At 50.1% G+C, this 27,955-nt stretch overlaps 1 protein-coding gene across 2 annotated transcripts; it reads right to left on the bottom strand.

Annotated features, from left to right (window-relative positions):
* Window positions 1–8,776: 8,776 nt before the first annotated feature.
* On the bottom strand, window positions 8,777–20,732 carry NPAS4 (neuronal PAS domain protein 4). 2 transcript variants are annotated; one of them, XM_045775872.2, is made up of 8 exons: window positions 13,451–20,732; window positions 12,587–12,738; window positions 12,299–12,401; window positions 11,919–12,180; window positions 11,627–11,736; window positions 11,160–11,295; window positions 9,603–11,038; window positions 8,777–8,945 (listed from the first exon to the last, which is right to left on the bottom strand). In XM_045775872.2, exons 1-8 carry the CDS (start codon window positions 13,623–13,625, stop codon window positions 8,917–8,919), a joined length of 2,403 nt encoding a protein of 800 aa, XP_045631828.1. In that variant the 5' UTR covers window positions 13,626–20,732; the 3' UTR covers window positions 8,777–8,916. The 2 variants fall into 2 exon arrangements, with proteins under 2 accessions (XP_045631828.1, XP_087711178.1); XM_087855052.1 differs by lacking the exons at window positions 11,627–11,736; window positions 12,587–12,738; window positions 13,451–20,732 and having other exon boundaries at window positions 12,299–12,388.
* Between the last annotated feature and the right edge of the window lie 7,223 nt (window positions 20,733–27,955).

Genomic DNA, 27,955 nt, shown 5'->3' with positions numbered 1-27,955 from the left:
ATCGTTTGAGTGGCTTATGGATCAGGCACTGGTTTTTGGTGCTCTTAGGAATGAGGACACAAGAATAAATGTGACAGACAGTTCCTTCAGAGATGGCCAGTTAATAATAATTACACTCAAAAAATTAGTTAACAATTACCACTGTGACAAAAGAGAAGTATGACAGGCTGGGAGAGTGTCCAAGGGGAATAACCAAGCCTGGGGTTTCAGTGAGGAGTTCCCAGGGGAAGTGATTTGAAACTGAGGGAGTAGAAAGCAAGACCTGAAGGATAACCAGGACAACTGGGAGTGAGGGTAGCATGGGATCTCAGGCAGAGTTGTGTTAGTTATTGATCCCCACAGAACAATTTTAACACACATGTAGTGGCTTAAAATCTTGTTTTATCTCAATGTCTGTAGGTCAGGAGCCTGGGCATAGCTTAGCTGGGTTCTCTGGTCACAGTCTCACAAAGCTGCATTTGAAGTGCTGCCTGGGGCTGTGGTCTCATCTGAGGCTCAACTGGAGAAGGAGCCACCTCCAAACTCATGTGGCTGTTGGCAGCTTTTAATTTTTTCTGGGCAGGAGGACTGAGGGCCTGAGTTGTCAGCCAGAGGGCACTCTCAGTTCCTTGCATGTGGGCTTTCCCACCATGGCCACTTGCTTCCTAAAAGCCAAGGAGAGAAAGTGTCTCCTCCCAAGAGAAGCATTAGTCTTATGTAACATAGTCATGGCCACATCATCAGGTACAACATCAGGTCACCTTTGTCATATTCTGTTGGTTAGAAGCAAGTCATAGGTCCCACCTACACTCAAGGAGAAGGAATTATAGAAAGGTGTGAATACCAGGAAGTGGGGACCCTGGGCCACCTGAGGGTCTGTCTGCCACAAGAGTCACCAGCTTGTTCACAGTGGGACTGTGGTCACTGAGTGATGCTCTCGATGTTTCTGCCCTTCCTCTCCCCTTGGGCATTGCACTAAGCTGCCTTTTGAAATTCAATGAGGCTATTTGACTTCTTTGGCCAGTGACATGTGAGCAGAAGTAACGTGTGCAGAATTATTTGCCAGACAGCATGGGACTCTGCAGAGCTTCTCCGCCTGCCGCAGGAAGCAGAAGCCCATGTTGATCTGGAGACGTGTGCTGAGCCAGCCTGGGGGCAGTTGCACTGGAAGTTTGCCTGTACCCCTGGCTGTCTTTGTGTGAGCGAGAAATGGACCTTGTTAAAGTCTGATATTTTGAAGTTTGTTACAGCAGCAAAATTTAGTCCATCCTAATGGTTTGGAGACAAGCTTGTTAAGTCGGAAAAATGGATTGAAACCGAGTGTGGTACATCTCTGGTTATTTCCTTTAGGGTAAATTCTTCTCCTTCTCCTTCTTTTGCTTAATTCTTGGAAGTGGAACGGCTGAGTTACTCTTCATTTTTAATTTCCCCAGGAATCATATGATATAGATGCTCTTATCTCCATTTTGTAGATGAAGAAAATGAAGCATGGGTGCCATGTGCTTGCCCAGGATCACACCTGGCCCCTTAAATTCACTTGAGGAAATAAAAACCATCAGCTGGAAAACTCTCAGAGCTTTGACCAAATCTACAAACCTACCATGCTTCACTCCTTCCTGTCTGTGAGAATGGACTTTCTTTTTGTTCCATTAGAGAAAAATCCCTTCACCTCTGCTGAGGACATCTTACCCCACCACCCTCTCTGTCACCAGTTTCTCCCAGATGCAGTAAGGTGTGATGGTTCAGGCTGCGCGGGAGCTCCATGCTCCTTCGCTGTGTGGTCTTGGGCAAGTTACTTAACAACTCTGTACTTAGACTCATCTGTAAGACAGGGAACATTGTGCTTACCTGAAAAGGTCGTTGTAAAGATTAAATGAATTAATGCACATACAGTATTCAGGACAGTGACTAGAATATTGCAAGTCCTCAATAAATGGTGCATATCCAGTATTATTTAAAGAAACAAGCAACTTCTCCGGTTTCACATCTCCTTTCAGCTACTGGTCCATTTCTCTGTTTTCTTTCACTGTAAAACCTAAAAGAATTGTCTAAATGTGCTGTCTGTATTTCATCTTCCATTTACTCCTGAAGTCTTGTAATGCAGGGCGCCTGGATGGCTCAGTTGGTTAAGCGGCCGACTCTTGATTTTGGCTCAGGTCACAATCTCTGCGTCGAGCCCTGCACTTAGTGGGGAGTCTGCTTCAGGTTTCTCTCTCTCCCTCTGCCCCTCCCCCTGCTTGTGCATGCTCTCTCTCAGATCAATAATTATTTTTTTTAAAAAGTCTTGTGATGCTTTCTGTCTTAAAGCCTCTCGTGTCTGTTATTAAATTTATCAACACCAATCTCCCTTTTGGTTAGCGTTAGTATGACTACTCTTTTTTCCATCATCTCAACCTTTTCCTATGCTTACGTTTTAGATGCTCTTGTAACACCTTTTTTGGTGTGATAAGCCACCCTCCAAAACTGTCCCCAAAGATTCTCACCTCTTAGTCATTAACACCCACCCACATTGTTCCAGGGTTGGCCTATGTCACCAGTAGACCATGGCAGAAGTGATGTTATGTCACTTCCAAGATTCGGTTATAAAAGATCCCACAGCTCCCATCTTGGTTGCTTTCTCTCCTTTGTAGTCACACCCACCCCCTCCCCTGCTATCCCTGGTCCTTGCAACCACTAATCTGTTCTCCACCTCCGTAAAAGGGAGGTCTTTGTTCTTATTTCTAGAATGTTCTGTAAGTGGATTCATATGTATGTGTCCTTTTGAGATTACCTTTTTTCCTCACTCAGCAAAATGACTTAAAAAAAAGATTTGATTTTTAAGAATTTCTACACCTAATGTGGGGTTTGAACTCACAACCCCAAGATCAAGAGTCACATGCTCCACCGACTGAGCCAGCCAGGCACCCCTCAGCATAATGCCTTTAAGATCCATCCAAGTTGTGGGTATCAGTAGTTCATTCCCTTTTATTACTGAGTAGTAATCCCAAGGTGTGGATGTACCACAGTCTGTTAATCATCCATCTCTTGAAAGGCATTTGGTTGTTTCCACTGTTTTTGCTATCACAAATAAAGCCATTCTGATCATCCCTGAAAGACATAATTTTCATTTCTCTGGACAAGTGCCCAAGAGTATAATTGCTGAGTTGTATAGTAAGTATATGCTTAGTTTTTTAAGAAACTGCAACATTTCTTCCCAGAGTAACTATCATTTTACATTCCAAGCAGCAATATATGAGTAATCCGGTGTCCGCACATCCTTACCAGCGCCTGATGTTGCCATCATTATTGCTCTTGTTTAAAGTTATTCTGATAGGTGGCTAGTGATATCTCATTGTGGTCTTTTTTTTTTTTAAGATTTTATTTATTTATTTGACAGAGAGAGAGATAGTCAGTGAGAGAGGGAACACAAGCAGGGGGGGTGGGAGAGGAAGAAGCAGGCTCATAGTGGAGGAGCCCGATGCAGGGCTCGATCCCATGACTCCGGGATCACGCCCTGAGCCGAAGGCAGACGCTTAATGACTGAGTCGCCCAGGCGCCCCTCATTGTGGTCTTAATTTATGTTTTCCTGATGGTTAATATTGTTGAATATCGGGGCGCCTGGGCGGCGCAGTCGTTAAGCGTCTGCCTTCAGCTCAGGGCGTGATCCCGGAGTCCTGGGATCGAGCCCCACATCAGGCTCCTCTGCTGGGAGCCTGCTTCTTCCTCTCCACTCCCCCTGCTTGTGTTCCCTCTCTCACTGGCTGTCTCTATCTGTCAAATAAATAAATAAAATCTTTAAAAAAAAATTGTTGAATATCTTTTCGTGGGCTTATTTACTATACATATATGTTTAGTGAGATGTGTCTTCATGTCTTTTGCCCATTTTCCAATGGATCATTTGGTTTTTTACTGTGTGTCTCGAGAGTTTTACATAGCAGTCTTTTGTCAGATATGTGGTTCACAGATATTCTCTCCCACTGGGTGGCTTTTCATTCTTTCCTCTGAACAAGATCTTTCACAGAGCAAATGTTTTGAATTTCAATGAAGCCAATTTATCCAATTTTTTTTTCTTTTATGGATCATGCTTTTGGTGTCACATATAAGAACTCTTCACCCGGCCCTTGGTACCTAAGATTTTCTTTCGTGTTTTCTTCTATAAGTTTTATATGTTGTTATCTTGTTTTGTTTAACTCTCTGTCCACACCATTAAAACTTTATTTACTATGGCCATGTCTTCTTAAACCATATCCAGAGTATAATTATGTTTTACATTTAAATCTGTGACCCATTTTGAGTTAATTTTTGTAAAAGATGTGAGGTTTAGCTTAAGGTTCTTCCCTCCCTTACCCACCCCAGCCCCAAGGATACCTAATTTGTACCTTTTGTTGAAAAAACTATTCTCCCTCCATTGAAGTGCTTTTGCAGTTTGAAAGACCTATTTTTCTTCGGCTCTGAAAGACTGGGGGAATTCCATTCTGCCCCTCAGAGGCTTTGAGCTTAGCATTCCTCCCCATGGAGGTTTGAAATTCGGCAAATGTCTCGATGGGGAGACTGATCATGAGTTTGGGCAGCCTCTCTGCCTCTTAAGGGTCTTTCCTCTTTAGCACTATGAGACTCGGGGGGATTCTCTGTCTTTTAGCTTTCATCTAGTCTCCCCGTCTTCCCCCACCCCAGTCCAGAATTTAGCAACCATTCTACAGGGAAAACAGGCCATGCATTTGGGGGCTCATCCAGTTTCCAATCCATTACACCAGCCCCTGATGGCCACCCCAAAACTTACTACCAATGGATTCCCTCTGCCTGGACTAAACCAATCAGCCTACACCCAGAATAGGAAAATTCCCCAAGGGAAGGAGATGATGGGATCATCAGCTCACATGTGAAAAGGCTCTTTGCTCTCTGGAATTTTAGTTCATCTACTTCTTGTTGTTTCTACATTCTTCACACAACTTCCAGATGTATAGCTTTGACATGTAATCATATCATGTCATTCCCCTGCTCAAGTGTATTAAGTGGATTCCTATTGCACATGAAATCAAGTCTGAGTTTCTTAGCATGGTTGAAAGGCCCTCGGTAATCTTTCCCTCCTTTTGCTGACCTTGGTCCAGCCACAGTGATTTCCTTGCTATTCCTTAAACAGGTTATATCCTTTCATTTAAACACCTCTACTCTTGCTTTCTTTTGGTCTGAAACATTATTATTTCTGTTTCTCACCATTTAGGTCATAGCTCAATGTTACTTCCTTATTTTTTTAAGATTTAAAAATTTTTAAAAAGCAATCTCTACACCCAACGGAGAGTTCAAACTCACAACCCTGAGATCAAGAGTTGCATGCTCTACTGGCTGAGCCAGCCAGGCCCCCCAATGTTACCTCTTTATATAAGTTTTTCTGACAACCACTCTAAGTTAGAAAACTATAAACTAGAGCTGTGGTTCTCTATCACGGGACCCTGATTCCTTCCCTCATTGTACGTACTGTACGCTCTTTTTAGACTGCTTGTTTACTTTTTGTTATGTCTCCCCACAACTTGAATATAAGCTCTGTGAGCCCAGGGACCTTGTCTGTCTTGTGCACTGCTGTGTCCCCAGCACACAGAGCATTTTCTGGCAATGCATGTATTGTAAGTATTTATCACGTGGAAAAATGAAGCCACAGAGTCAGCTCTTGAACTCAGTCTTTGACCCCAAATTTGAGCCCTTTCTCCTACATTCTGCTCCTGGGGCAGAGTTGGTATTGGTGGGAAGAGAACTGGCTGAGAGTAGAGCTGGCTTCTGCAGTGACTCTGGGAATGCCACCAGCCAAGTCCTTTCCTCTCTCCCAGCCTCAGTTTATTCATTTTCAGCTGTGCTGCTCTGAGCCACAAGGACTTTGCCCGTGAGAGGAACAGAAACAGATCCTTCTCTGTCCAGCAGGTGGAGCAGTTGGCTTTCCTAATTTTTTCCCTCTGTGCTGGAGAATGAATGTGCCTCCCGGGAATCTCTGGTTCTGAATGATCCTCGTGCCTCCTCATCAAAACGCAGTCTACTATCATCCGCCACCATAAAAAACCACCAGTGAGGTGCTTCTTTTTTCTTACACATTTTAATTTTTTTTAATTTCGTGAACACAGTCTATCACCCGCCACAATAAAAAACCACCAGTGAAGTGTTTCTTTTTCTCACATATTTTAATTTTTTAAAATTTCATTTATTTGGTTTTACCTTTAAAACAACTTTTTATTTCAGAAGAGACTTAGATTATAGAAATGTTAAACATACTCCATGCCTATTATTTCCCCCATTATTAACATCTTACACTTATTGGTACACTTGTCACAATTAATGAGCTAATACTGATACATTATTATTAACTAAAGTCCATAATTTATTAGGATCTCTCCCTCTCTCTCTCTCTCTCTCTCTCTTTTTAACCTCCGTCCTTTTTCTGTTCTGGGATCCCATCCAGAATAACACTGTGTATTTTATTGTCATTTTCCTTAAGCTCCTCTCGGCTGTTTACAGCTTCCCAGATGTTTCTTTCCTTTTTGCTGAGCACCAGGGAGGTTTTTAGATGGGACTCCAGTGTGCGCCTTGAGCTTACGGTCACTTAAGATTCGAAGCTGAGCGTTACAAACCCTTTGCCTTCTGGGGAACTTAGGAACAAGTATTTGGGGTAGAAATTGGTGACTTTCTACTCAAATCCTTGGGCTGCTCTTCAGAAATGGTCCTCTCAATCAAATATTTCTGGTGTGTCTGCTATGAGCTCAGCCCTGTGCATAGTGCCAGCAGGGGAGTGGGGCTAAGACAGGGTCCTGGGGCTTACAGTTCAGTTCTGTCCAAGTTGGAGGACAGATGCACAGGAAGGCAGAGGGCAAGACTTCACCCTCCTGTTTCTCCTAAGGATCGATCCAAGGTGGAAAAGGAGCGACAGGTCCCTGGAATGTCTTCCTTCTTGTGGGACCCTCTCAAGGGGATGGCCCTAGAACTGGAGGATTTGGAATGAGAGGAAGTTTAGAGGATTCTCAGTGTCGTGATCTCAGCTCCTGGAGTCCAGCCCTGTGTTTCACTGGAGGAAGATTGGATTGCCCTTCCTCTCCTTGAGAAAAACTTCTCTGAGACTTGGTGGTCACCAGTGCCTTCTAATTCACTTTAATAAGTTAAATCTCTTCTGTGCTCCTCAGCTTATAAAGGCCCAGTTGAGTTCCAGCAGCATCTTTGAGAAGATAGCACCTTTTCCCTCAGTCCCATTTGACCTGTGAAGAAACTGAGCCTCAGGTCTCACTCAGCAAATAATTGTTGGAGGTGGGATTTGAATCCAGGTCTTTCTGTCTCCTAGTTTTCATTCTCCCACCTCCCACCATACCCTGTGGCCATTGGGCCCTCAAGTTTGGAGGAAAAAAGCATTTTTGAAAACTTTTTCTCTTGACCCAGTTTGTTATATTCCATGTAGAAGATGGGGGTCTGCTCTAGCTTGTAGACCTGGAGGAGAAGAGGCCCCTGCCCCAGCCCAAGCCTGACCTTCTCAGGTAAACTGGAATGGGACAATATGATATGGTGATTCACCAGCTTTGAGAACATAGGGGATAGCCCAGAACTCGGATGCAGATGATGTGGGTATGTTTGCCCACCTATGTGGGGCAAACCACCTGTTACCTGAGATCCTCAGTTTCTTCATCGGTGAAATGGTGCTAATATGCCTATCTAGAGGCTTTATTGTAGTGAACAAGGGATGTAAAATGTTTGTCCACTAAAAGCCCCATGCAGAGATAACGCAGGTGGTTATCATTTCCGATGAGAAGATGCAGGGCCCCAAAGGGAAGTTGCTTCCCTGCAGGACCAGGCTGAAGACAGACTCATGTTCTGAAACTTCAAACCCATGTCCAGGAAAATGTCAAGTCGAATCCCCTGCCCATCCCCAGGCCCTTCTGCTCCCTCCTACGCTGTGAGCACTGAAAGCCTGGAGCAGGAAGGAGACTCGAATACCCTCTAATGTTTTATGCCAGAGGGTCTTGAAGGCAAGAGGCAGCATCTGTTTTGGCTCCAAACTCTCCAGCTTCTAGCCTAGAGTGGGCCACACCCTGCACACTCGTGTAGGGTGAAGGAATGAATGAGTGTGTGAGTGAGTGAAGGAAGAAACCCTAGGGCTGTCAGTAGGTCCAGACTTTGCCTCCTGACCCGCAGGCTCCCATCTGGGCCTCCCAACCTTCTCAGATCCCCCACCCTTCCCTTTTCACAGCCGTGCATGACACCAGTGGTACCAAAAAGGCAAACTGGACTTTATTATAAAGTTGGCTACAAAGTCACCGCAGCACCACGCAGTGGCCACCTGGGCAGGCCCAGGCAGTCTGGCAGCCGGGTGAGTCCCGCACCAGGTACACGCACTCGTGCAAGCACACGTGTGACAGCGGCAGGTCTGCCTTCCTCCATCGGAAAGGAACGTAGCGTCTCTTCGCGCCCCCCACCCCAGGCGCGGGGCGCAAAAGTCACAAGAAGGGCCGCCAGGGCGGCAGAGTCCATCGGAATTGAAATCCCGTTACTGGTGTGTAGAGAATTCTACGTGGGTGTCAAGAGCCCCTGAGGGCACAGGCTGGCCCAGGTGGGCGCTGCCTTTCCCCCACCAAGGCCCAGGGGTGGCTTGGCCCCCAGGAGTGGAGAACTGGCCCAGGCCCATGGGGTAGTGCGGGGGGTGGGGAAGTGAGACTCCCCCATTCTCCGCTTGAAATCCCATTCAAGGAAACTCACTACGAGTGAATACAGATTGAAATGGAAACTGGGATTGCTTGAAGTCTCTAAATTTTAAAAAGAAGCTCCCCTCCCTTGCCCTCCCACCTCCCCCCCCCAAATCCTGCAGGGCCTGGGGAATCAGATATATCCCCCTCCGGCCCCCAGAATCCCCCCAACATTCCCGGGGGGGTGGAGAGCGGCTCCACGTCTTGATGACAATATGCCATACTTGACGACGTTAAGTCACAGACTTATTCAAAACGTTGGTTCCCCTCCACTTCCATCTGCAGAGAGAGAGAGAGAGATGATAGTCAGTAAGGTCATTAAGAAAGATAGGTTGAGGATGTGGCATGCTATTGGCACATAGTACAGGCTTCAAATATGTTGGTCCAATGACTGTGTGATCACCAGAGACTCAGCAAGATAGGGAGCAATCTGAGTGGATGGAGTGAAACTATGACTGTAGTTTTGGAAAGGATGGAGCCATGGGCTCCAAACTTTTACAAACTTTTGCTCTGTATTCTCTTTAGGGAGCAAGAATACTGAGATAGAACTCCAATCCCTCTTCCATCAATTTGTTGTATGATCTGAAGCAAGTTTCTTTAACCCTGAAGCAAGTTTCTTTAACCAAAAATCTTTGATTTTCTTCACCTGTGAAATGGGTGGTGTTGGTTGATCTAGGTCCTCACAGAGCTAAGAAGCACAATTAACCAAGGATTCTCTAGTACTTTATGCAGCATCCCTGACCCCTGCCCTCTAGGCCTACTTGTCCAGAACGTCTATGCTAAGTTTTTTTTACTAGTTCTTATCTTCACTACTACCTTGGGCAGCAGGTGTCGTTATCCCATTAATAAAATTAAGGTACAGAAAGGGGAATTTTTACTCATCTAATTCTTGGCAGGACAGGGACTTGAGTTCCTGAACATTTTGGCTGGACTCACCTTCATGGAAGCTGTCTTGAACTTGGCTCTGGAGTTGATGCAACTCATCAGTAAACCCATCGTAGGGGAATGCTGAGACACCTGTCTCAAAGGCGGTTTCGTATGTGGCCAGGTCCTCCAGGAAGCTGTGGTCTTCTGGGGACAGGTTGTTGCAAGGCGATGAGGCCCCTCCTGGGACCGCTGCCTCAGGATCCCCTGAACTCCATTCCCCATTGGGGTCTGGAGTAGAGAGATCCATGAAGATGTCTTCCACGGGCGTCTCTTCCAGGAATATGTTATCGGGGTCAGCCAGGAAATCCAGCTCCTGGCATTTCCAGGGTTTCAAGTCCAGGCTGAGCACAGGGGGACCAGCCCCCGGCAGGGACAGGTTGGAGTCCAGGGGCTCCAGACCTCCAAGTGGCTCCAGCCCACCCGTGCCAGCCTCAGCTGAGAAGGGCCTGTCCATGCCCTGAGCCAACTGGCTGATCTGCTGGATGAGGCGGTCTATCTCATTCTGCTCCTTCTCAGAGTAGTGGAAGAAACTCTGCTTGACTGGAGAGGCCTCAGGTGTAAGCAGGCCTTCAGGCACCAGAGGGACATCCACAGAGAGGGGGCCCCGCAGCTGGGCTAGGGCCAGGAGCGTGCAGTCCCCATTACCAGGGCTGCTAGGACTTGGGGGCAACTTCTCATAGAGAAAACTGCATCCCTCCTGGGTGAAGTAAGTCTTGGTAGGATTGGGGCTCAGTTGCTCTGGGAAAGTTTGGCTGGGGCTGTTGAGGTGTGCTTGGAATGCTGTGCTGGGAGGAGTCAGCTGCTCATGGGCAGGGCTGCCCAGAGACTCTGGGAAGGTGGCAGTGCTGGGAAGCAGCTGGTCTGGGAAAGCAGAGGTGCAGGGAGTCAACTGATCTTCGTAGCTTCTGGCTGAGGTTTCGGTCAGCTGGCCTTGAAGTGGGCTAGTCAGTGGATCTGGGAAGGTTGCACTGCTGGGCGTCAGTTGATCAGCAAAGGTTGCGGTGCTTGGAGTCAGCTGTTCTTGGAGAGAGCTGGACGGAGTGGACAAGTGGGTCTGGTAGGGCTCATGGAGGCTGAAGAGGAAGGCACAGCCTCCCGGCTGGTGAGGTGTGTAGGGTGGGGTGCACACAAGATCTTTGCTCAGGTCTGCTTGAAGAGAAGACTCAGAGCCAGATGGGAATGCCAGGTAACTAAAGCCCAGCTCTTTTTGGGATTGGGGAAGCTCTTCTGATGTTGAAGCAGCACCCAGCTCTGGAGCACTAGGGAAATTGGTGTTTCTAGGAGGCCCCAAGGCTGGGGTGAAGAGTGGGTTGGGGCTGGAGCACTGCTCTTGGGAGAGGATGTTCTCAGGGAACGAGGGCAGCATGGTTGGGGTGCCCAGGACATAGGCTGCCTGGGTGTTTTCAGAGTTCAGTTGCTGGCGGAGGCTCCAGGCTTCTGTGTCACTGGAGAGGAGAGAAGAGGCAGATGGTAAGGGTCTGGTGGTCTTTCCCAGAGAGGTTCCCTGATTTGTGTCTCCTCTATGTCCACCTCAGCTGTCCTCCAAGCCCCTTCCTTGCAGCTCACCTGATTGGGTAGTTATTAGCAGTAATGGGGCCCTCTGGACCTTCTGAGTATAATAGGCAATAAATCCATGCCCAGCCTCCAGGCTTGGCCTGCAGTCTCACGACCATCTCTGCCTGAATATCTCCACTCTCAGCCACTGAAAGGAAAGAAAAGATACAGAGTTAGTATGTCCATCAGGCAACACCACCTAAACTCCCCTCTCGCTGACCTCTCCACTGAATTGGGATATCGATGACATCTCTATTTCTGACTACCCTGACCTGCACCACTCAGCTCCCCACCTTGACCTCAGCACTTGGTGTCCCCCAGTTCTGTTTCTATTCTCACTTTGACTCCTTACCCTAAAGTTCACCCTATAGTATCCAAAATTGTTGGCCTCTGGTATCTCCCCAGTATAAGTCTTGACCACAGTCTCCCATCACCTTTCCCAGCTCCCTGTCTTGTCCCCAGCCTCTCTGGACACTCACACAGGCGGTAGTGTTGAGCAGAAGCGTGGGCCAGGTCCTCGGGGTGCAGAAGTCCATACCATGATTTACAGAGCAGTTCACTGCGCTCAAAGCCCAGGTAGATTAGGACACTGGGAAGGTGGAAAGGGTGAGGTCAGCTTTCTGTTTTCCCTGCTTTATACCCAGGCATCTCACTCCCTCCCAGGTCCTCTGTCCCCTTACACCCCATCCTCCCTGCTCCTGACTCCAGAATCTAGGGTCCCCTCATCTCTGGCTTGCCTTCCTCCTGGAGTCTGAACATTCTGGGGCTTACCTCTCGGAGATGTCCAGTAGGGCCAGGTCCTTAGCATGACGGCTCTGGAACATGGCCAGGAAGAGTGAGGCAGGGCCTGGGCCAGGACCAGGACGAGGTCTTGGCTCCAGTGGGGCACAGAAAGCTGTGAAAACAGGGTTTCCTGCCCAGTAGGCCCCAGGTGGATGAGCATGGAATCGGCCTCGAATAAGCACCAGTTTGTTGCCTGCACTCTGGCGCCTGAGAGACTTGGAGGTGTTGAAGCGACAGCGGAAGAGGCGATCTAGGTAAATGAAGAGAAAAACTGGTAAGAGGGTGGATGGTTGAAAGACAGAGCAGGTGGGGAGGAGCAGGGAAGCAGGAAGGAGGTTTGATTGAGGGAGGGAGAAAGGAGTTCTTACCAGTGTCCAGGGCAGAGGGCAGGGTGAGCTGCTGGCGCACAGTTAGGTGGTCAGCTGGGTCAATGATGTCGTAGATACTGTCACCCTGGGCAACCAGGTCCACCTGGAGAAAGGTGAAGAAGAGATGAGATGACATTTAATGAAGGCAGTAAGGGCCAATCCTTGGCACATAGCATCTGTCAGGGTATAACCCCTCCCTCCTCAGTAATCCTCAGACTCTCAGAAGTGGAAAGGTCATTGTGTCCATTTTGTGCCCCAGCCCAAACTGAGAGGACCCTCACCACTCACCATGGAGTGGCCCAGATGTTCGCTCACGCTCTCAGACAGATATAGCAGCTTCCCCTCAGCTGTGAACACAAGTAGAAATCCAGGTAGTGCCGCCACTATGTCTTCAAGCTCTTGAGATGAGAGAAGTCCTGTGGGGCCCGCCAGAGGAGTGCCTGCAGGAAGAAGACATCGTGGGTCAGGAGTAAAACTGGGAGGCAAACCGTAAGTGAGGAAGGCATGGACTGAGTTTCAGAAAACCCAGAGGAATTTTTCATGAACCTGCCTCTGTACACACCTGTTGACCCGCTGCCCACAGCTCTTGCCCAGGGAACCTGTTGCTGGATCTCCCTAGCCAGAAAGCCCTTTGACTTCTAAGTCGGAGCTGGGTCTTTCTTGGCCCAGAATTTCAGACCCACGGACAGCGCTCAAAAGCCGACTGGGCGTTCAGCACCGCGGGCAGCGCCTTGCACCGGTGGAGCTGTCAGCACCACGGACAGCGCCTCAAAAGCGGCAGAAGAGCCCGCTTTCAGCATAGAGAACGGTGGATGCACTTGCCCGGGTTTTGGTGACTCCATCCCTGCAACTTCCCGGGCTTCCCTCCCCGGGCTCCTGGAACGCCTCTGCGCTTGTGGGAACTAGGGCCATTCTGTCCTGGCTCTCCTCCTCCCGTAAGTCTGGCACCGGGGACCCTATCCAGGCTCTCACCCTCATCCAGAACTAAGGTGAGGTCTGAACAGAGCTCATGAGGAAAAGTAGGAAGTCCTGAGTTCCCCAAGTCTCCCTTCTCTCCCCAGCTCTCCGCCACACTGCCCCAGACATGCAGCAGTCTCCGTGGGTTCCCTTAGCTCCATTGCCCTCGGTCTCCAGCAGCCCCAGTTTGCTCACCTCCAGCGAAGAAGACGCCCTTGCGGGTGTAGATGCAAGCAAGACTCATAATGTGCAGGTAGGACAGCCGGACCTTGTCCGCTTCAGCCAGAGGCAGCAGCTCCTTGAGGTTCCGGATCTCAGCGTTGATCTGGTCGCGGCGCGCCTTGGAGGCGCCCTTGGTGGAGCGGTACATGACTAGCGGCTGCAGAGCTCCAGCTCCGGTGCTCCGAACACCTGCGTTCCCGTCCCGACGCACCGGTGGCTTCTATCTTCTTGCTTCCCCGTCTCTCGCTCAGGCTCTCTCTCTCTCCTTCTCTCTCCTCTCCTGGGCTCCGCTCGGCTGCGCTGCCCCCGTCGCCTGCTTCGTTCCGCCTTATATAGCTCCTGCTAGGCGTGGGGGGCTCGCTTTAGAGAAAGGGGGGGCGGGAAAGCAGGAGGCTGGGCTAAGCAAGCTGCAGCGGGAGCCGCTGGCTGGGGAGGGGGGAGCGCTCCTCCTCCCTCCCTGGCTCCCGACGTCATCCCATGACGTAGAATGAGAGCGGGAGGGGGGACGGGAGGAGGGGGAGAACGGAGGCTGCGGAGGGGGCCGCGGCTGGCGGCAGCTGAGCCGAGAAGCAGGCGCTGCATTAGGAAAGCCTGAAAGGGGGTGCAGGGACCCAGGGGTCCAAATGTGTTCAGCTGAGGGAAGGGACAGGGCAAGGGTTAAGGCGGTCTGAAGCCCCTAGCAGGAGAGTCGTAGAGGGGAGGGAGGGACTGTTTTCAACAGATTTTTCTAAGGAGATAAGGAAATGGGGGAGGAGCAGGGTAGTCTACAAGTCCTCCTTGTTATTTGCCAGACAAAGGTCACGTTCATATGTGGGAGAAGGACCCTCCTTGGCCTCTGCGGGATAGGTCGCAGCTGGGGTTTCTCTCTAGGGATTACTCAATCTGGGATTCCCTTAGTCACTTTCAAAGAACAAATCTCCTCCCCCCACCCTTTCAAAATCCGGGCCTTGGCATTTAGCAGGGGGGATTACATGGAAGTCTAAGTCTCTAGGGTGGGGTGAAAAGGGGGTCCTGAGGAAGAGGGACTGGTTGAATTTGGCCTTGCTTCTATTTTCCCACAGCCAAGAATAGGAACACAAACACGAACGCTGTAGTCTGCAGTGATTCTCGGTTTCCCTGTCAACTAATTAACTGCAGCCACTAACAGGGGAAACTGAGGCAGGTTCCCAGGGCACCATGAGGATCTGGGTCTGCACCTAAGTATCCCTTCCCCCACCCCGTTGCCATCCCCCAAAGCGAGCGGTTCCCCCCGCCCGACTGCAAGCCTCGGTCTCCCGGCGGGCCGGGGGCGGGGGCGGGGCCGGGGGAATCCCAGCTCCATATTAGGACAGGAATCCTCCGGCGGCTGCCGCGGCGGTGGCTGCGGGCGGGGCCTGGCTGCCTCCGCACCGCTCCGGAGGGCTCCCCCCGTCTCTGGCGGGGAAGATGGGGAAGCAGCAAAGAAACGAGGGGGGCGTGCTGCACCCTCCGAGATCCCCGCACCTGCCAGGGACCCCGTAACTCCGTCAGGCTGTCCTCCATACCCCTCTCCAGCCCCCTCCCCATCTTCGGCGCTAGGGCTCCTTGTTCTGCCTCTTAACCTTCAACTCTCCCCATCCTTCTCCCTCGGCCCCGACTAGTTTCTGAATCTCATTGCCTGCTTGGTGGTCTGTCTCAGCTTTGTGCGCCCCCCCCCCCAAAGTTCCCCTTCTGCTCTCTCGAGACTCCCTTTCGTCATCAGTTTTATCTCCACATCATGTCACCTTTGCCCTCTATCTCCTTCTTTCTTTTTTTCTCTTTTCAGCACAAATGACTGCTCTCTACAGGGGCTGAGGGGCGCCTTTCTTTCCCCTAGAATCCCATAAAAGGAGAAGGAAGTCGTTTAGGGGACATTTTATGTGAAATCTTATGGTAGAATAAGGATCTGTGTGAAATCACTAAGAGGCTGAAAATAAGACCACTTAAAAATTGGGGGAGAGGGATTGGCCTGATTGTAGAAAGTCACATAGGAAGGATGGGTATAAACTTTGACACCAAGAAGCAAAATTTGGGGTCAAGGGACTCCTCCTCCCATGGGAAAGGGTTGTGGCAAGAGAGGCAGGGTAGGAGCAGAAGACAGCTGAGGAGAAGGGTGTCTCAGAAGAGGGTGTCTGGGCGTCCAGTCGTGACCTTTTGTGCTATTTTGGCAGAGTTTGAAGCCATCTCCATCATCCATCCTGTGTTCAGTGGCGCAACTGAGATGAAGGGAAGAGGTGTGTGTCTGTCTGTCTTCCACTCTCTCTAACCCTATTTATCTGGATTGCAGAGAAATTGTTCCTTCAGGAAGTACATTCTCTGTTCCACTTCCATCTCTATCTGACCCCTGATGAACCCACTCACCCCTTCCTCAAGCTTCGGTTTGGACAAGCCCTTGATCTTTGGACCCCATTCTTGTATGAAAATCCAGGGCATTGCTTTTGTTTTCTTCACTCACTGATGCTTTAGCCTTGGCTGGGAGACAATCTTAGTACCCCTTTCTACGATAAAAACTATCTGTTGGTCGGGTCCAGCCAGTCTCCAGCGAGCTGAATAGAGCCGCAGTGAAAGAATGGGGCACTGACCACTGTCCATGGTTCTGAAAAAAAATCACCCAGGGAAGTAATTTGGCCATGGTCTGCCAGGACATCAAAGTAGAGCTTGAGTTCACACAGGCCTCAGAGTGAGGCCCCAGTTAGCAGTCCACTTGTCCTCTGAGGATGAATATGGGAGGGGGTTTTAGGGGCCCAAGGTTTCTGAGCTGGAGGAGTAAAATAAGCATGAGAGAAGAACTAGCTCAAGGGAAGAACCCTTGCATTTTTCCAGGAGAATGGGCTGGGGGGAAGGCCCTCTGAAAGGAAAGAAGGGTCTAGAAAGGGACAAGGGAGGGGGAAGAGAAGGGCTCATCCTATTTCACCCACTCTAATTCAAGTTGAGAAGCTCTGTATGCCCCAATGTCTCCTCTCCCTAGGCCAGCTCCCACTCCCCTTGCCTCCCACCTCCGTGAAGCTATTTTTAACTGTGCAGAACCAAAAATAGCTTGGCAGCAGCTTCAGGCCGTGGGAGAGGAGCTATTTATATCACCAGTGACGGTTCCAAAATAGCAAGCAGGAGGAGGGGGGCGGCTGGCACGCTAGAGAGCTCCTGGCCGCTGCTAAAAATACTGGCAGTGTGAGTCATCCTGGCCTGGCTGAGTCACCCCACTCTCCCCCTCTCCCTTGAATCGGCAGGCAGAAGCAGCAGAACAGAACAGGCTAAGAATTGGAAGCTTGAGATGGGGGAGGTATCAGAGCCCATTGGCTATGGGAAAATGGGCAAGAAGTGAATTAAAAGAGGGGCTTTGGCTGCAGTGCCTGGGTGGCTCAGTCCATTGAGCATCTAACTCTTGATCTCAGCTCAGGTCTTGATCTCAGGGTGGTGAGCTCGAGGCCTGCATTGGGCTCCACGCTGGGTGTGGAGCCAACTTAAAAAAATAGGGGCTTAGGGGTGAATGTGTAGAAAGAATGGGGGAGCAGGAGCCACCCAGCTAAATCCACTGTGTGAGTCTGCAGTATTCTCAGCTATGCACTGCTGTTTAGGAATGCTTGGGAAATTGAAGGGAGGAAGCCAGACTGAGGATGTGCATGTGTTGGTCTGTCCATTTGACCGTGACTGTATTTGTATGTCTGTGTCTGTCTGCATGTGATTTGTAACTGTGTGTCTGTATCCCTGTATATTTATGCATTTGCCTATGCCTGTATCTATGTCTGTCTTTGTAAAAAATGCCTACCACTTCCTGTGTTGTGTGTAGTTCTATGTTTGTGTATGTGTTCATATGTTTGCAGCTTTCTGTATGTCTCCCTGTCCGTCTGTGTGTTTGTGTCTATATGTGAGTCTGCTCTGTGCCTTTCTTTCTCAGAATCCAGTGGAGAATGTGAATTTGCGTGCATCCCCAACCTCAGTGCACCTTCTGTTGTCCTCTCTGATATCACTTGTTGGGCTCTTGCACGACCTATGCCTTCCCTCTCTCCACCCAGCATCTTCCTTTTTTTCCAACCCTTGACCCCCAACCATTTGTTAAAGTGTCCGTATTGCATGCAATCTCTAGTAAAAAGATGGAGGAAGGGAGCCCCGTATGACCTCTCCCTTTTCTCTTGAATTATCCTGAATCCTCTCTGGCCTGCAGGAGTAAGTGGTTTTCCATCGCTCCATATTTGGGGAGCTAAGGGAAGAGAAGGGCTTTCTTTAGTTCTAAAAAAAAATTCCTGGTGTGGGCACAGGCATGCGCAGTGCACACACACACATACACACACAACTGAGAGAGAGAATGAGAGAGAGAAAAAAATATCAAGGTCCCTTCTTTACTGAGACAAGCTCTTTGCATCTGTTGCCATGGCAACCCGCCCACTCCTTCCCCGAAAAATCACCAAGAAGAGGTGATGGCATTGAGGACGGATTGGCTGATTTCTTTCTTTATTATTTTTTTTTCTGAAAAAAGGTCTTTTTATAGCAAGAACAGGCCGTGAGATCCCCTGCCCCTGTCTTGCATAGCTTTATTGGGGACCTAGAGAGACATCACCCCTCAACCATTCTCAAAGAGAAGGTGTATCTTTTCCAGAGATTTGGGGGATGATGGCCCCCTGGGAGGGAGATGGAGGGTGACCGGGGCTGGGGGTCCGCTTCTTTAGAACCACATGGAGACTCCTGGTTAGGGGTACTTTTCTGAATACTTGGGGCAAAGATCTTTACAAAGAGTTGTTGAAGTGTATCCTGTCTTACCCTGGACAAATGTGTTTATGATGAGAAGGAGAAAGAGAGAGGAAGGGAGGGAGAGAGGAAGGGAAGGAGGGGGGGTAGAGAATCATTTTATGGGTCTTCAGAGCAGATGACAAGGTGCCTAAGGATCCAAGATCTCAGTGGTGGTCAGACCAGACAGGTGGACACAAGATGGCTCAATAAAGATCCATTAATGCAATTGATGGTGCTGTGAGTCACTACCGGATCACAGTTGTGGCTACTTGACGTGCACCTCAGGGAAGCTGGGGCCATAGGTAAATGATCTAGGGATCACTGAAGCTCACCTTTCCTAACTTTGAGTCTCAAAGGCCTCTTCTAAAGCCTGGCCACCAGCCACTGCAGCCACATCACTTTCTCAAGTGAACTGTAGCCTCCTGCCAAATGACTGGATGGTGGAAAAGAAGGGATTCCTCGTTTCCTCCTGTGCTTGGCTTGCTACAGAAATGGGGTCACTTGAGGCTGGAAGTTGGAAAGCCAAACTAAGAATCTGACTCTGAGAAAAACACCTCTTCCTTCCAGTGGACTGCTGCCACCCTTAGCAGGCAAGGGCATGGCCTTGGGAGGGGCGTTAGCTCTACTTGAAGTGATGGAACAGAGAAATGGAAAGACTTGAGATTTGCTCTGACCTGTTAGACCAATTCTCATGGCAAATCTAACTCATATTTTTATAGTCATTTGATAGATGGTGAAACAGAGGATCAGAGACAGATAACGACTTACCCAAAGTCACACAGCAAGTCATTGATGATTCTGGGCCTTAAGTCTAGTTCCTGCTCCCAGCTCTTTCTCTTGCACTATGGGGTATAGCAGGGGTCTGCAGACTCTGGCCAGCATGCCAAATCTGGCCCACTGAGTGTTTGTGTAAATAAAGTTTTACTGGCACATAGCTACATCCATTTGTTTATGTATTGTCTATGGCTGTTTTCACCCTATAAGGGCAGGGTTGAGCAGTCACAACAGAGCAATATGGCTTGGAAAGCCTAAAATATTTACAAACTGACCCTTTGCAGAGAAAGTTTTCCATCTTTTAGAGTATGATGAGTTCACACTGGGAATATCTCCACCTGTCTCTCTCTTTCTCAGCCAGAAGCTCTCTGGGCCCAGGGCATACCAAGCCGTCATTTTCTCTCCCTTTACTCTTCCAAATACCAGAAAGCAGTAATATCCCTACACTCCTCAAGGGAGGAGAGATTGGGAAACCTCATGGGCTAAGCTCCTTACTAGCTTCTAGCCCCTATGGAGTGTCTCCATGCAGGAGTGATGTTCCACTTCCTATTACCATGGCAACAAGAGTTAGAGTTGGCAATAAAGAGTCAGGATACTCCATTCCATCCTTACCCCAACCCCAGTCTCAGGACTACATTTTGGGAAGGGGGGTGCCCCATAGTTGGCGATTAAGGTATTTTCAGGAGGACAGAAAGTCCTGGTGGGAAGAAAATTATGGTATTATGGGGTCTAGTCCTCCTGGAGTCTTCAGTCTAACCAAGGGGAAGAATCTTTATGCAACTTCTCAGAGGGGTTTAGTAACTTGCTCAGGGTCACACAGCTAGAATGAGATGATTCTAAAATTAGAACCAGGTTTCCTGATTTCTACTTTTTTCCCATTTTTTAAAAGATTTTATTTATTTATCCGAGAGAGAGAGAGCACAAGCAGGGAGAGAGAGAGAAGAAGGCTCCTTGCTTGATGTAGGAATAGATCCCAGGACCCTGGGATCATGATCCGAGCCAAAGGCAGATGCTTAACCAAATGAGCCACCCAGGCGTCCCTACTTCATCCCATTTTTACCAGACTGTTCTGTTCACTTCTTGGGTTTGAAACCACACCAAAGTTTTCTAGCAGATTCCCAAGTACCTCCCCAGGCCCAGGTCTAGGGTTCACCAGTCTGTGGAGTAAAAGCATAATCTTCATGTAGAGCTGGTCTGAGCGAAGGCTGTCTTGTCTTCAGCTGCATCTTAGCCGCCTGTTTTCTTTCTCCCAAGGCCTTTTCATTATGTGATCACTCCCCCAATCTACTTGCACAGGGAGATATTCAGAACATTTTATCTATTTATGGTTATGAAATCAACAAATCTCATGTGAAGAGGGTACATGCTGGCACCCACACATTGAGACGGTCAGAGCCGGGTGAGTGGGCTGAGCCGAGAAGGTGAGGGACACGGAACCATGCAGTGGGTGGGAAGGGGAGAGTGTAGCCAGGTGGGAAAAGACAAAACTGCTCTGGGCAGGGACCTGGAGGCACGACTGAGAAAAGGGGCCACAAGTAATACAATGAAGAGCATGTCAGACCTGTCAAGTTCCAAAAGGGGAGGCAAATCAATCACCTAAAATGTTCTTTGAATGCAGAGCAGGGACCCAACACTCCTGTAAGCCCCAAGGGGTAGATAGGAGTTCAGGACACTGGCCTTGCCCTTCAGGAGCTGGAGGTCTGGAGGAGGAGACAGAACTTCCGTAGTTCATTTATTAGTTCAACCCAGTTTCAGAGTCTTCTCCACCACTATCACCCCCCGACCCCCCCCCCCACACACACTGGTGAATTCCTCCTTGCTCTGCTCTTCCTCTTGTTGGGTCCGGGGCCTTTCCCCAATGCCCCCACAGCCCTCCCCATTTCCTCATCAGTGCATGTCTCATCCTGTATTGTCATTGCTTGTTTACTTGTCCATCTCCCCACCAGCATCTCTGTCTGTTCTCCATATTCTCAGCATCTAGCATAGGACCTGGCCCAGAGCAAGGCCCCATGTATGTATTTCATTCATGCACACACATCTGAGCACTGGGTTTTTGTCAGGCTCTGTGTTAGGCACTGGCGATGCAATGTGTGGAAACACAGGTTTGGTCTTAATTTCATGGAGCATCCAGGCTGGTGGGAGAGTGGGAACTCCATGAAGCCACTGAAGCCACAGCCGTGAAATGACTGCTGTGAAGAAGACATACAGCGTGTGTGGAAAGAAGCTAAACGAGGACTGACTGAGCCTGGGGAGTTGAGGGTGGCCTCCCTGAGGAGGTGTGATTGAGCTGAGCTGCTGGATGTCTGGTTGAGCTGTGACGTGCTGTGTGGGGTGGGGTAGACAGAGGAATGCAATCATAAATGAGACCCCAGACGGGGACAGGTAGCCACAGAAGAAGCCATCACAGCCAGAGGCTGTGTTAACAGGTATGGGGAGTGAAGGTGAAGAGGGGGCAGCCTCTGCTAAGGGCAGCTGAGCCCCCACCTTGACCAGGAGGCTTGGCTCCTGTGCTATGGGCAGGACTGTGAGGGGACTGTGGGGAAAGAGCCAGTAAGTCCTTTGTGGAAAGGCAGGTGAGTGGGAGGGATCCTGAGGCTCAAAGAGACAGGAGAGGGTGGGGGTCCAGCAAGGGGCCCTGGGGTGAGATACCCATGTGGAGTCCTGGCTCCTTCACACCGGGCAAGTGACTTAACATCTCATGACTCAGTTTACCCATATGTTAAATAGGGATGTGAGGAGAATAATAGCTCCTACATCAAAGGATTGATGCAAAATTTAAATGACTTAAATCATTAAAGCACTTGTAACGATGCCTGCCACATAAAAGGAACACAATAAACGTTGAATGAAGGAATATCAGTCATCATTATTACACCTTAATGAGAAACAGAATGTTGAGCAAGGCTCTGAAAACATGGCATGTGCTGCTTGGGGAGATAGCACAGGCTCTGTCGCTCTAAGTGTAGAAACAGAACCTGGCTTTTTGTAGCCTTGGCCCAGCGGGTCTGAAAGAAGCAGATGGGCTGGGTCCGGCTAGGGGCTGCAGCAGGTCCAAAGAAATAGATGAAGATGACAGCTGGGGGCCTGGGAAGGTTGAGGGATGCACACAAAGTCATCCCGAGGGCTCTGGCCTGGGTCCCAGTGTGATCCTTCCCCGGGTACCACTGGCTCCCACCATCCTCACCAAGTCCAGGGATGGAGGCCCAAAGAGCCCTTTCAGTGCTCAGCAACTGAGCTCTCCTTGGATTTTTCTAGAAGCCAACAGAACCGAGTTCTTCCCCAAATTCAAACACTTCTGGTTTCTATCACTCCCAATTACCCCAAATTTCTCGTGGCCCCCTTCCTCTTCTGCCCCTAGGTGCCTAGGCCACCACTGGCACCAGCTTCAAGGATCTCTTTGTTATCACCTGAACACACCTTGCAACATGAGAGTTCACAGAAGCAGCACTTACCTGCAGCTTATATACCTAATGTGTATATTACCTCGCTCAAACCTCATGGCAACCCTGGGACATGTGGGCTCTCAAGGAATGGTCCACACAAGCCCAGGAGAGACTGATGGGGCTCAAGGCTGGGGTGATCATGGGAAAGCAGTAGGCCTGGGACTGGCCAGTGACAGAAGGGAAGCCTGAGGAGCAACCAAGAAGACACTCCCAAGAGCAGGGGGAAGGATGGTCCCCATCCATGGAAATGCTGGAGCTGCAGGGAGCTGGTTGAACTGTGGCAGGAAAGGGGTAGCGGCAGTTGTGGCCTGTTGACGGAGCACATTCTGAAAGCAGGAAAAGATGAACCCTGGGCAGATGAGGAGGGAACACCAGGAAGCTTTAGGAGAAAGGACCATCTGACTGAAGGGAAAGCTCTTAAACCCCTAGCATAGACAGGGAATGAGCTGGAAGAGCCTTCTGTCAAGGATTATCAAGGTTCTGGAGCATTGGAGGTGGGCTCAGCCTAGATCTCAGTGGATCGTGTTTGATGCAGGGGGGAGTCCTAGAGAGGAGACATAGGTTCTGGTTGTAGCCCTGCCACCAGCCTACTTGGGTGTTATGCAAGCTCCTTCCCCTCTCTGGGCTCAGTTTCCCTGTTTGCAAACTTGCAGTGGCAGTGGGTTGGACCACTTGGCCTGGAAGGGATGTCCCATCTCTAGGATTTTGAGCATCTCTAGGGCCAGGGCCCAGCTGGCCAGTGCCTCCCAGGCTTTGGAGGCTGAGACTCAGTTTCAGGTGAGAAGAGCCCATGTGCCTAGTGCTAGGGTCTGGGTGGGCCTAAAGTCTCCCAGAGGACTAAATCCTCAGCCCTGGACAAGTAGGGCCGCCTTGGGCCTTGGAGGCCTGGCCTGTGTGGACATGGGTAGGAGCAAGTACTGGTCCTGACCCTGTGGTTATCCTTCTTCAAATCCAACCCATCAGAGGCTATTCTCACAGGTCTGTGCCAAGTGCACCAGGGGACTTACCATTGGAGGGGATCCAGTGGGCTCCAAGTTGTGTAGAACAGACCCCCAGGTCATCCATAGAGTGGTCTGCAGAGCCCGCGGCTGAAGCAACTACGGTCTCCTTATAGTATCCTTAGCTCCAGGCTGACAGGAGGAAAACACCCCAGCAGTGTCCCGCAGACTGCCATAGAGGGATGCCACAGCCTGGGAAAATACCACATTTCAAAGAATCCCAGACTCACAGTTGGAGTGGGAGCCCGTTAGTCATCCACTTTGGGTGACTGAGGCCCTAGTACAGAGAACGGAGTGGTCCAAGTGACACAGTCATCATTTAGTAGAGGTGGACCCTGAAACAGATGCCTGGCTTTGTGTGCCTCTCACAGGCTGGCCGCTGGGATCAAGACGCAGAGAAAGAGCCCAGGCCAGGAGGCAGTGTTCTGGGAACTAGTTTCAACAATGCACCTTGGCAAATAGTGTCTCTCGGAGGGATGCCTCCGTGTCCCCTTCTGTGCATTAAAGGCTTGGCTCTGGCAATGGATACCCGTTGGAAGAGCCATTCAGGATTCCAGTGCTAACTGCTCCCGAGCAGGAACCTCTCTCCTTTGCCAGACTTGATACTCACAGCCAGGCTGGGTCGGATCCACCTCTAGGTCCCCAGCCCTGGTCCAGAGTCGGGGCCCAGAGATGTCTGGAATGTATGTAGCACCTTGCGCATGTAGAGCACTTCACAGCTGTCTTCAGTGAATTCTGGTCAAACACCCTTGTGGGTATTACAGGGAGAGTGCAGGCATTGTCAGGATTGGGCACAGGAGTCCAAAGAGCTGGGTCCACATGGCTCTGGGGGGCCTGGTCAGAGCCTGCAGGCCATGTGTCCATCCAGAAACTAACAGGTGCTTGTAAGCAGTCTGGAAAAGGTTTGGCCCCAGAAAGTTCCAGAGAACTGGTGAGCTGTAGGAAGCCCTCGATGGAAGCAGACGTTTGCAAGTAGCAACCTGATTGGTTGGCCATAGAGTCCATGGGATCCCGAAGCTTGTCTAGAGTGATCAATGATCCAGAGAGCCCACCTAGGTAGGGACTGTCCTGGGGACGAAGAAGCAGCTGATGCCATGCTGGAAGAGGAGCTGTCTGGCTCTGCTGCTGGGCACAGGGCAAGGGCCAGAGGCTGGCACACTGTGCCAGCTACACTCAAGGTTAAGGAACACGGGACTGACCTCTGGCTAGGAAGTCCGCATCACTAGGCTCTGGCTCACCGCTCTCCAGGAACACGCCATGTGACCCTGGTCAAGTCACTACTCTTCTCTGAGCCTCAGTTTCCCTTTCAGCTTAATGAGTGGGTTGAAGAAACTGGTCAGGGGCCTTCCAGTAAGATCCTAAACAGACCCCAGGCTGAGCCCGAGGAGAAAAAGGCTAAGGCAAGGCAGGAAGCTGGACGGGGCGTGGATCTCCAGAGACCGGGGGTAGCCCCGCGGGCAGTGACGTTCTCACCTGGTGTTTTCACTCTGTGGCCTTGTCCAGAGAGGATCCCCAAACGCGCTAGGCCTGGCATCTTGTTTCCTTCCAAGGCTCCTATGGAAGAAGAGTCTCCCCTGTTGGAGGGAGGAAGAGGGGGGCGAGGGGCAAGGGCAGGATCTCCTTTCTCCATGGTTGAAATTTCCCTAAAGTGAGTGGAGGGCGCTAGAATGGGGGTGGGGTATATGGCGCGGGGGGCTTCCCGGGCCCAGGCTCCGCGCGGGGCTAGCGGCTCGGGGGCGGGGGCAGCTCCCGGGCTCCAGCGGAGCCGCCACTCCGCCGGTTGCCTTTAAAAGGCGCCAGCGCGCGCGCATCAGCAGAAGGGCTGCGGCTCTCTTCCAAAATAGGCAAGAATTGGGAGGCCGCGGGAGACAAGCTGCTAGCAGCGCAGACGTCACCCGGGGCCTCCCTCCCCCCCCACCCCCGCCTGCATCACGTCTCCATGGCAACGGCGTACCGCGGCCGCAGATGAATGAGCTAGAGCTAGGAGAGGAGGAGCACGCAGAGACAAACGCTCCCTCTTTCAGCACCTAGGCGGCCCTGGGGAAGGGCATGCAGATCTGGCGCTCGGAGGAAGGGGGCGCCCTCATATTCAAAAAGACTCCAAAACTCATTCATTCCCAAATGATCCCTTGTGTCCCTAAAATCCGGAAGCTACGTGGTCCCGGGACCCCTGATCCTTTGGTTTAGGGCTTCTCAAGTCTCAGGGTTCCCCTTTACCCGCATCTCCCCTCCCATTCCGTCAGCTCTCTCTGCGCCCCAAACTCTGCAGAATAATCAGACATCATGTGGCTTAGCGCCACCGCGTGGGCAGTGGTGGCGCTGCTCAGGCGTGCTTGTGGCTGAGGTCCCGCCGTCTATGTCGCCCTCTGGCGTTTACTAGTGGGAAGAGCATCGTAAGGACCCTAATTAACAAGGCATCCTTGAGACATTAGTAGGTAACGTTTAGTGAGTGCTCTTAATGTGTCTAAGCTGCTAAGCGCTTCATTTCATTCCCACAGCAACTCTGCGATTCACATGATGATGATGATTGATGATGATGATGATGATGATGATTACTATGACGATTTTACAGGTGAGAATAACAGGCTGAGAGAAGTCGTTGCCTAAGATCCCACAACTGTAAGGGGCAGAACCGCCACCTGAACTCATGACTGTGAAAAGCAATTGTGACCCCCTCATTTTCAAATGCATGGTCTTTGTCGATCCACCCCATAGTCTCTTGAGATAAGCAAGACAACGCTTATTAAAATTATTCCACTTTACAGGTAAGGAGACTGAGACTCAGAGAAGTGAAATGTTTTGCCCCAAGTTTCAGCAGCTACGGATAGAGCCCAGGCCTCTAGGCCCCTGATCTAGGGATTTTTAGGCAGTTGGATAATGCGGAATCCAGCACAGCCCTGTGAGACCTTACCCCTTGGTAAGAGAGACTGAGGAGATAGCTCATGCAGGCCACTCCTCCATCAGCAAATGCCCAAGGACAGGAGAGGAGCAGGGACACTCCCCCACTTCCCAGAATTTTGAGAGTTCACAGGAGCTAGATGCTTGTTTATTTCCACATACATAAAAATGTATACCGCGCATCATATTTTAGTGTCATCTTCTCAGATAGTCTTCCTACTTATGCAGGACCATTTGCACTTATCTAGTTTTGGGCTGAGAAAACGCTTCCTGGTTTCAGCTTGCTGCTCTGAAATTGACCTGCCCTATTTTCCAGTGAATAACTGTTCTCAGGTCTACTGCCTTCTTGTTTTTCCTGCAGAGATGCTGACGCCATGCCAGGCTCTGGGGGCTGTTGTTAAGTTTCTTCTTACTGGCTTGTATTTTGGAGCTCATGGGTAGACCTTGTTATCTAGTTTTGTTGCAAAACTTTGACCACACGATTTGATTTTATTATATAGTTGTTCTGTTTTAAATGGAGATTCAAAATCTGTGCCCCCACTGCTACTGCCTTCCCCGTTATTCCTAGCTAGCCCGCTTGGGGATGCCAAGGGTTTGAGTGTAAACCACTAAAGGGAATCCGGGGGGGCTGGTAGTCACACTTTCTAAAGCTCCAGTTTAACGGCACCTCTGCCAGTGTAGTTTAGATCTTTCAGGCATTTACAGCGAACCATCGGCAATGGGCATGTTGTCCCCATGTGGGTGACAGTAACTCCACTTACCAGATCCTGGACTTCCAAGGCCCATTGATGGCTTTCCTGTCCCCATTCAAGGGGCACCAACTCAGTCAACATCCTTCCTTCATCCTGGATGGTTTGTTGTGTTGCCATGAGCTTGTTCACAGGATTTGCTGTCACTATGGCAATCCTGAAAGGGCTGGAAAAATCCATCCAGAAGTGATCTTTACTTAGATTTACCCAGATGTGTCCCCAGATAGCTTCTCCTAAGTGGTTTCCTACTGTTTCCTCCAGGAGGAAATGCTGGAGGGTATTGGAGTGTTCCCTCTTTTTGACCCCAAAGTTTTTCTTCCAAGGCGTATTTACAGTTGCCTACATAGATCCACTCCGCCTCTTGACATGAATGTCTTCTGGAATAGCCAGTAACTCCAGCAAGTCTACAGGATTGGGACAATTTGGGACCAATTGGCAAATTCCCTATGCACTTACCATTCCACCATTGGATTATAACCATCCATGTGTAATTTCTTACCCATCCCATTATCAGCCCCCAAGTGGCTCCCAGGGGTGTGCTCCAAGCCCCAGGTTTTAGTGTCATAGCGCTGGGGGTGGGGATGGGCACAGGGACAAGCCCCAGGTTTTAGTGTCATAGCGGTGGGGGTGGGGATGGGCACAGGGATGTGTCCTCTCAGTTGGTTTTCCATAACTATTCAGTTCTGACTGAATTCAGAGCCACGAACCATCTCATGAGCATTTTCAATTGGAGCCATATCTAGTAAATTCTCATAAACCAAGCTTACTTGGGAACTTTTTCACACAAAAAATCTCTGATACTGGATATTTTCCACTTGCACCTCCAGACCCTCTCGCCATCTTCTCGAGCTTGCTTCAAGTACAGGGAGGGTGATCTCTATGATGGCATCAGTG

This window comes from Ursus americanus, chromosome 24, assembly GCF_024610735.1.
Source record: "Ursus americanus isolate L20-20 chromosome 24, mUrsAme1.1.p, whole genome shotgun sequence".
In the NCBI taxonomy this organism is placed as follows: Eukaryota; Metazoa; Chordata; class Mammalia; order Carnivora; family Ursidae; genus Ursus; species Ursus americanus.
The sequence above is the reverse complement of the archived record's forward strand: the minus strand, read 5'-3'. Positions and strand labels throughout refer to the sequence as shown.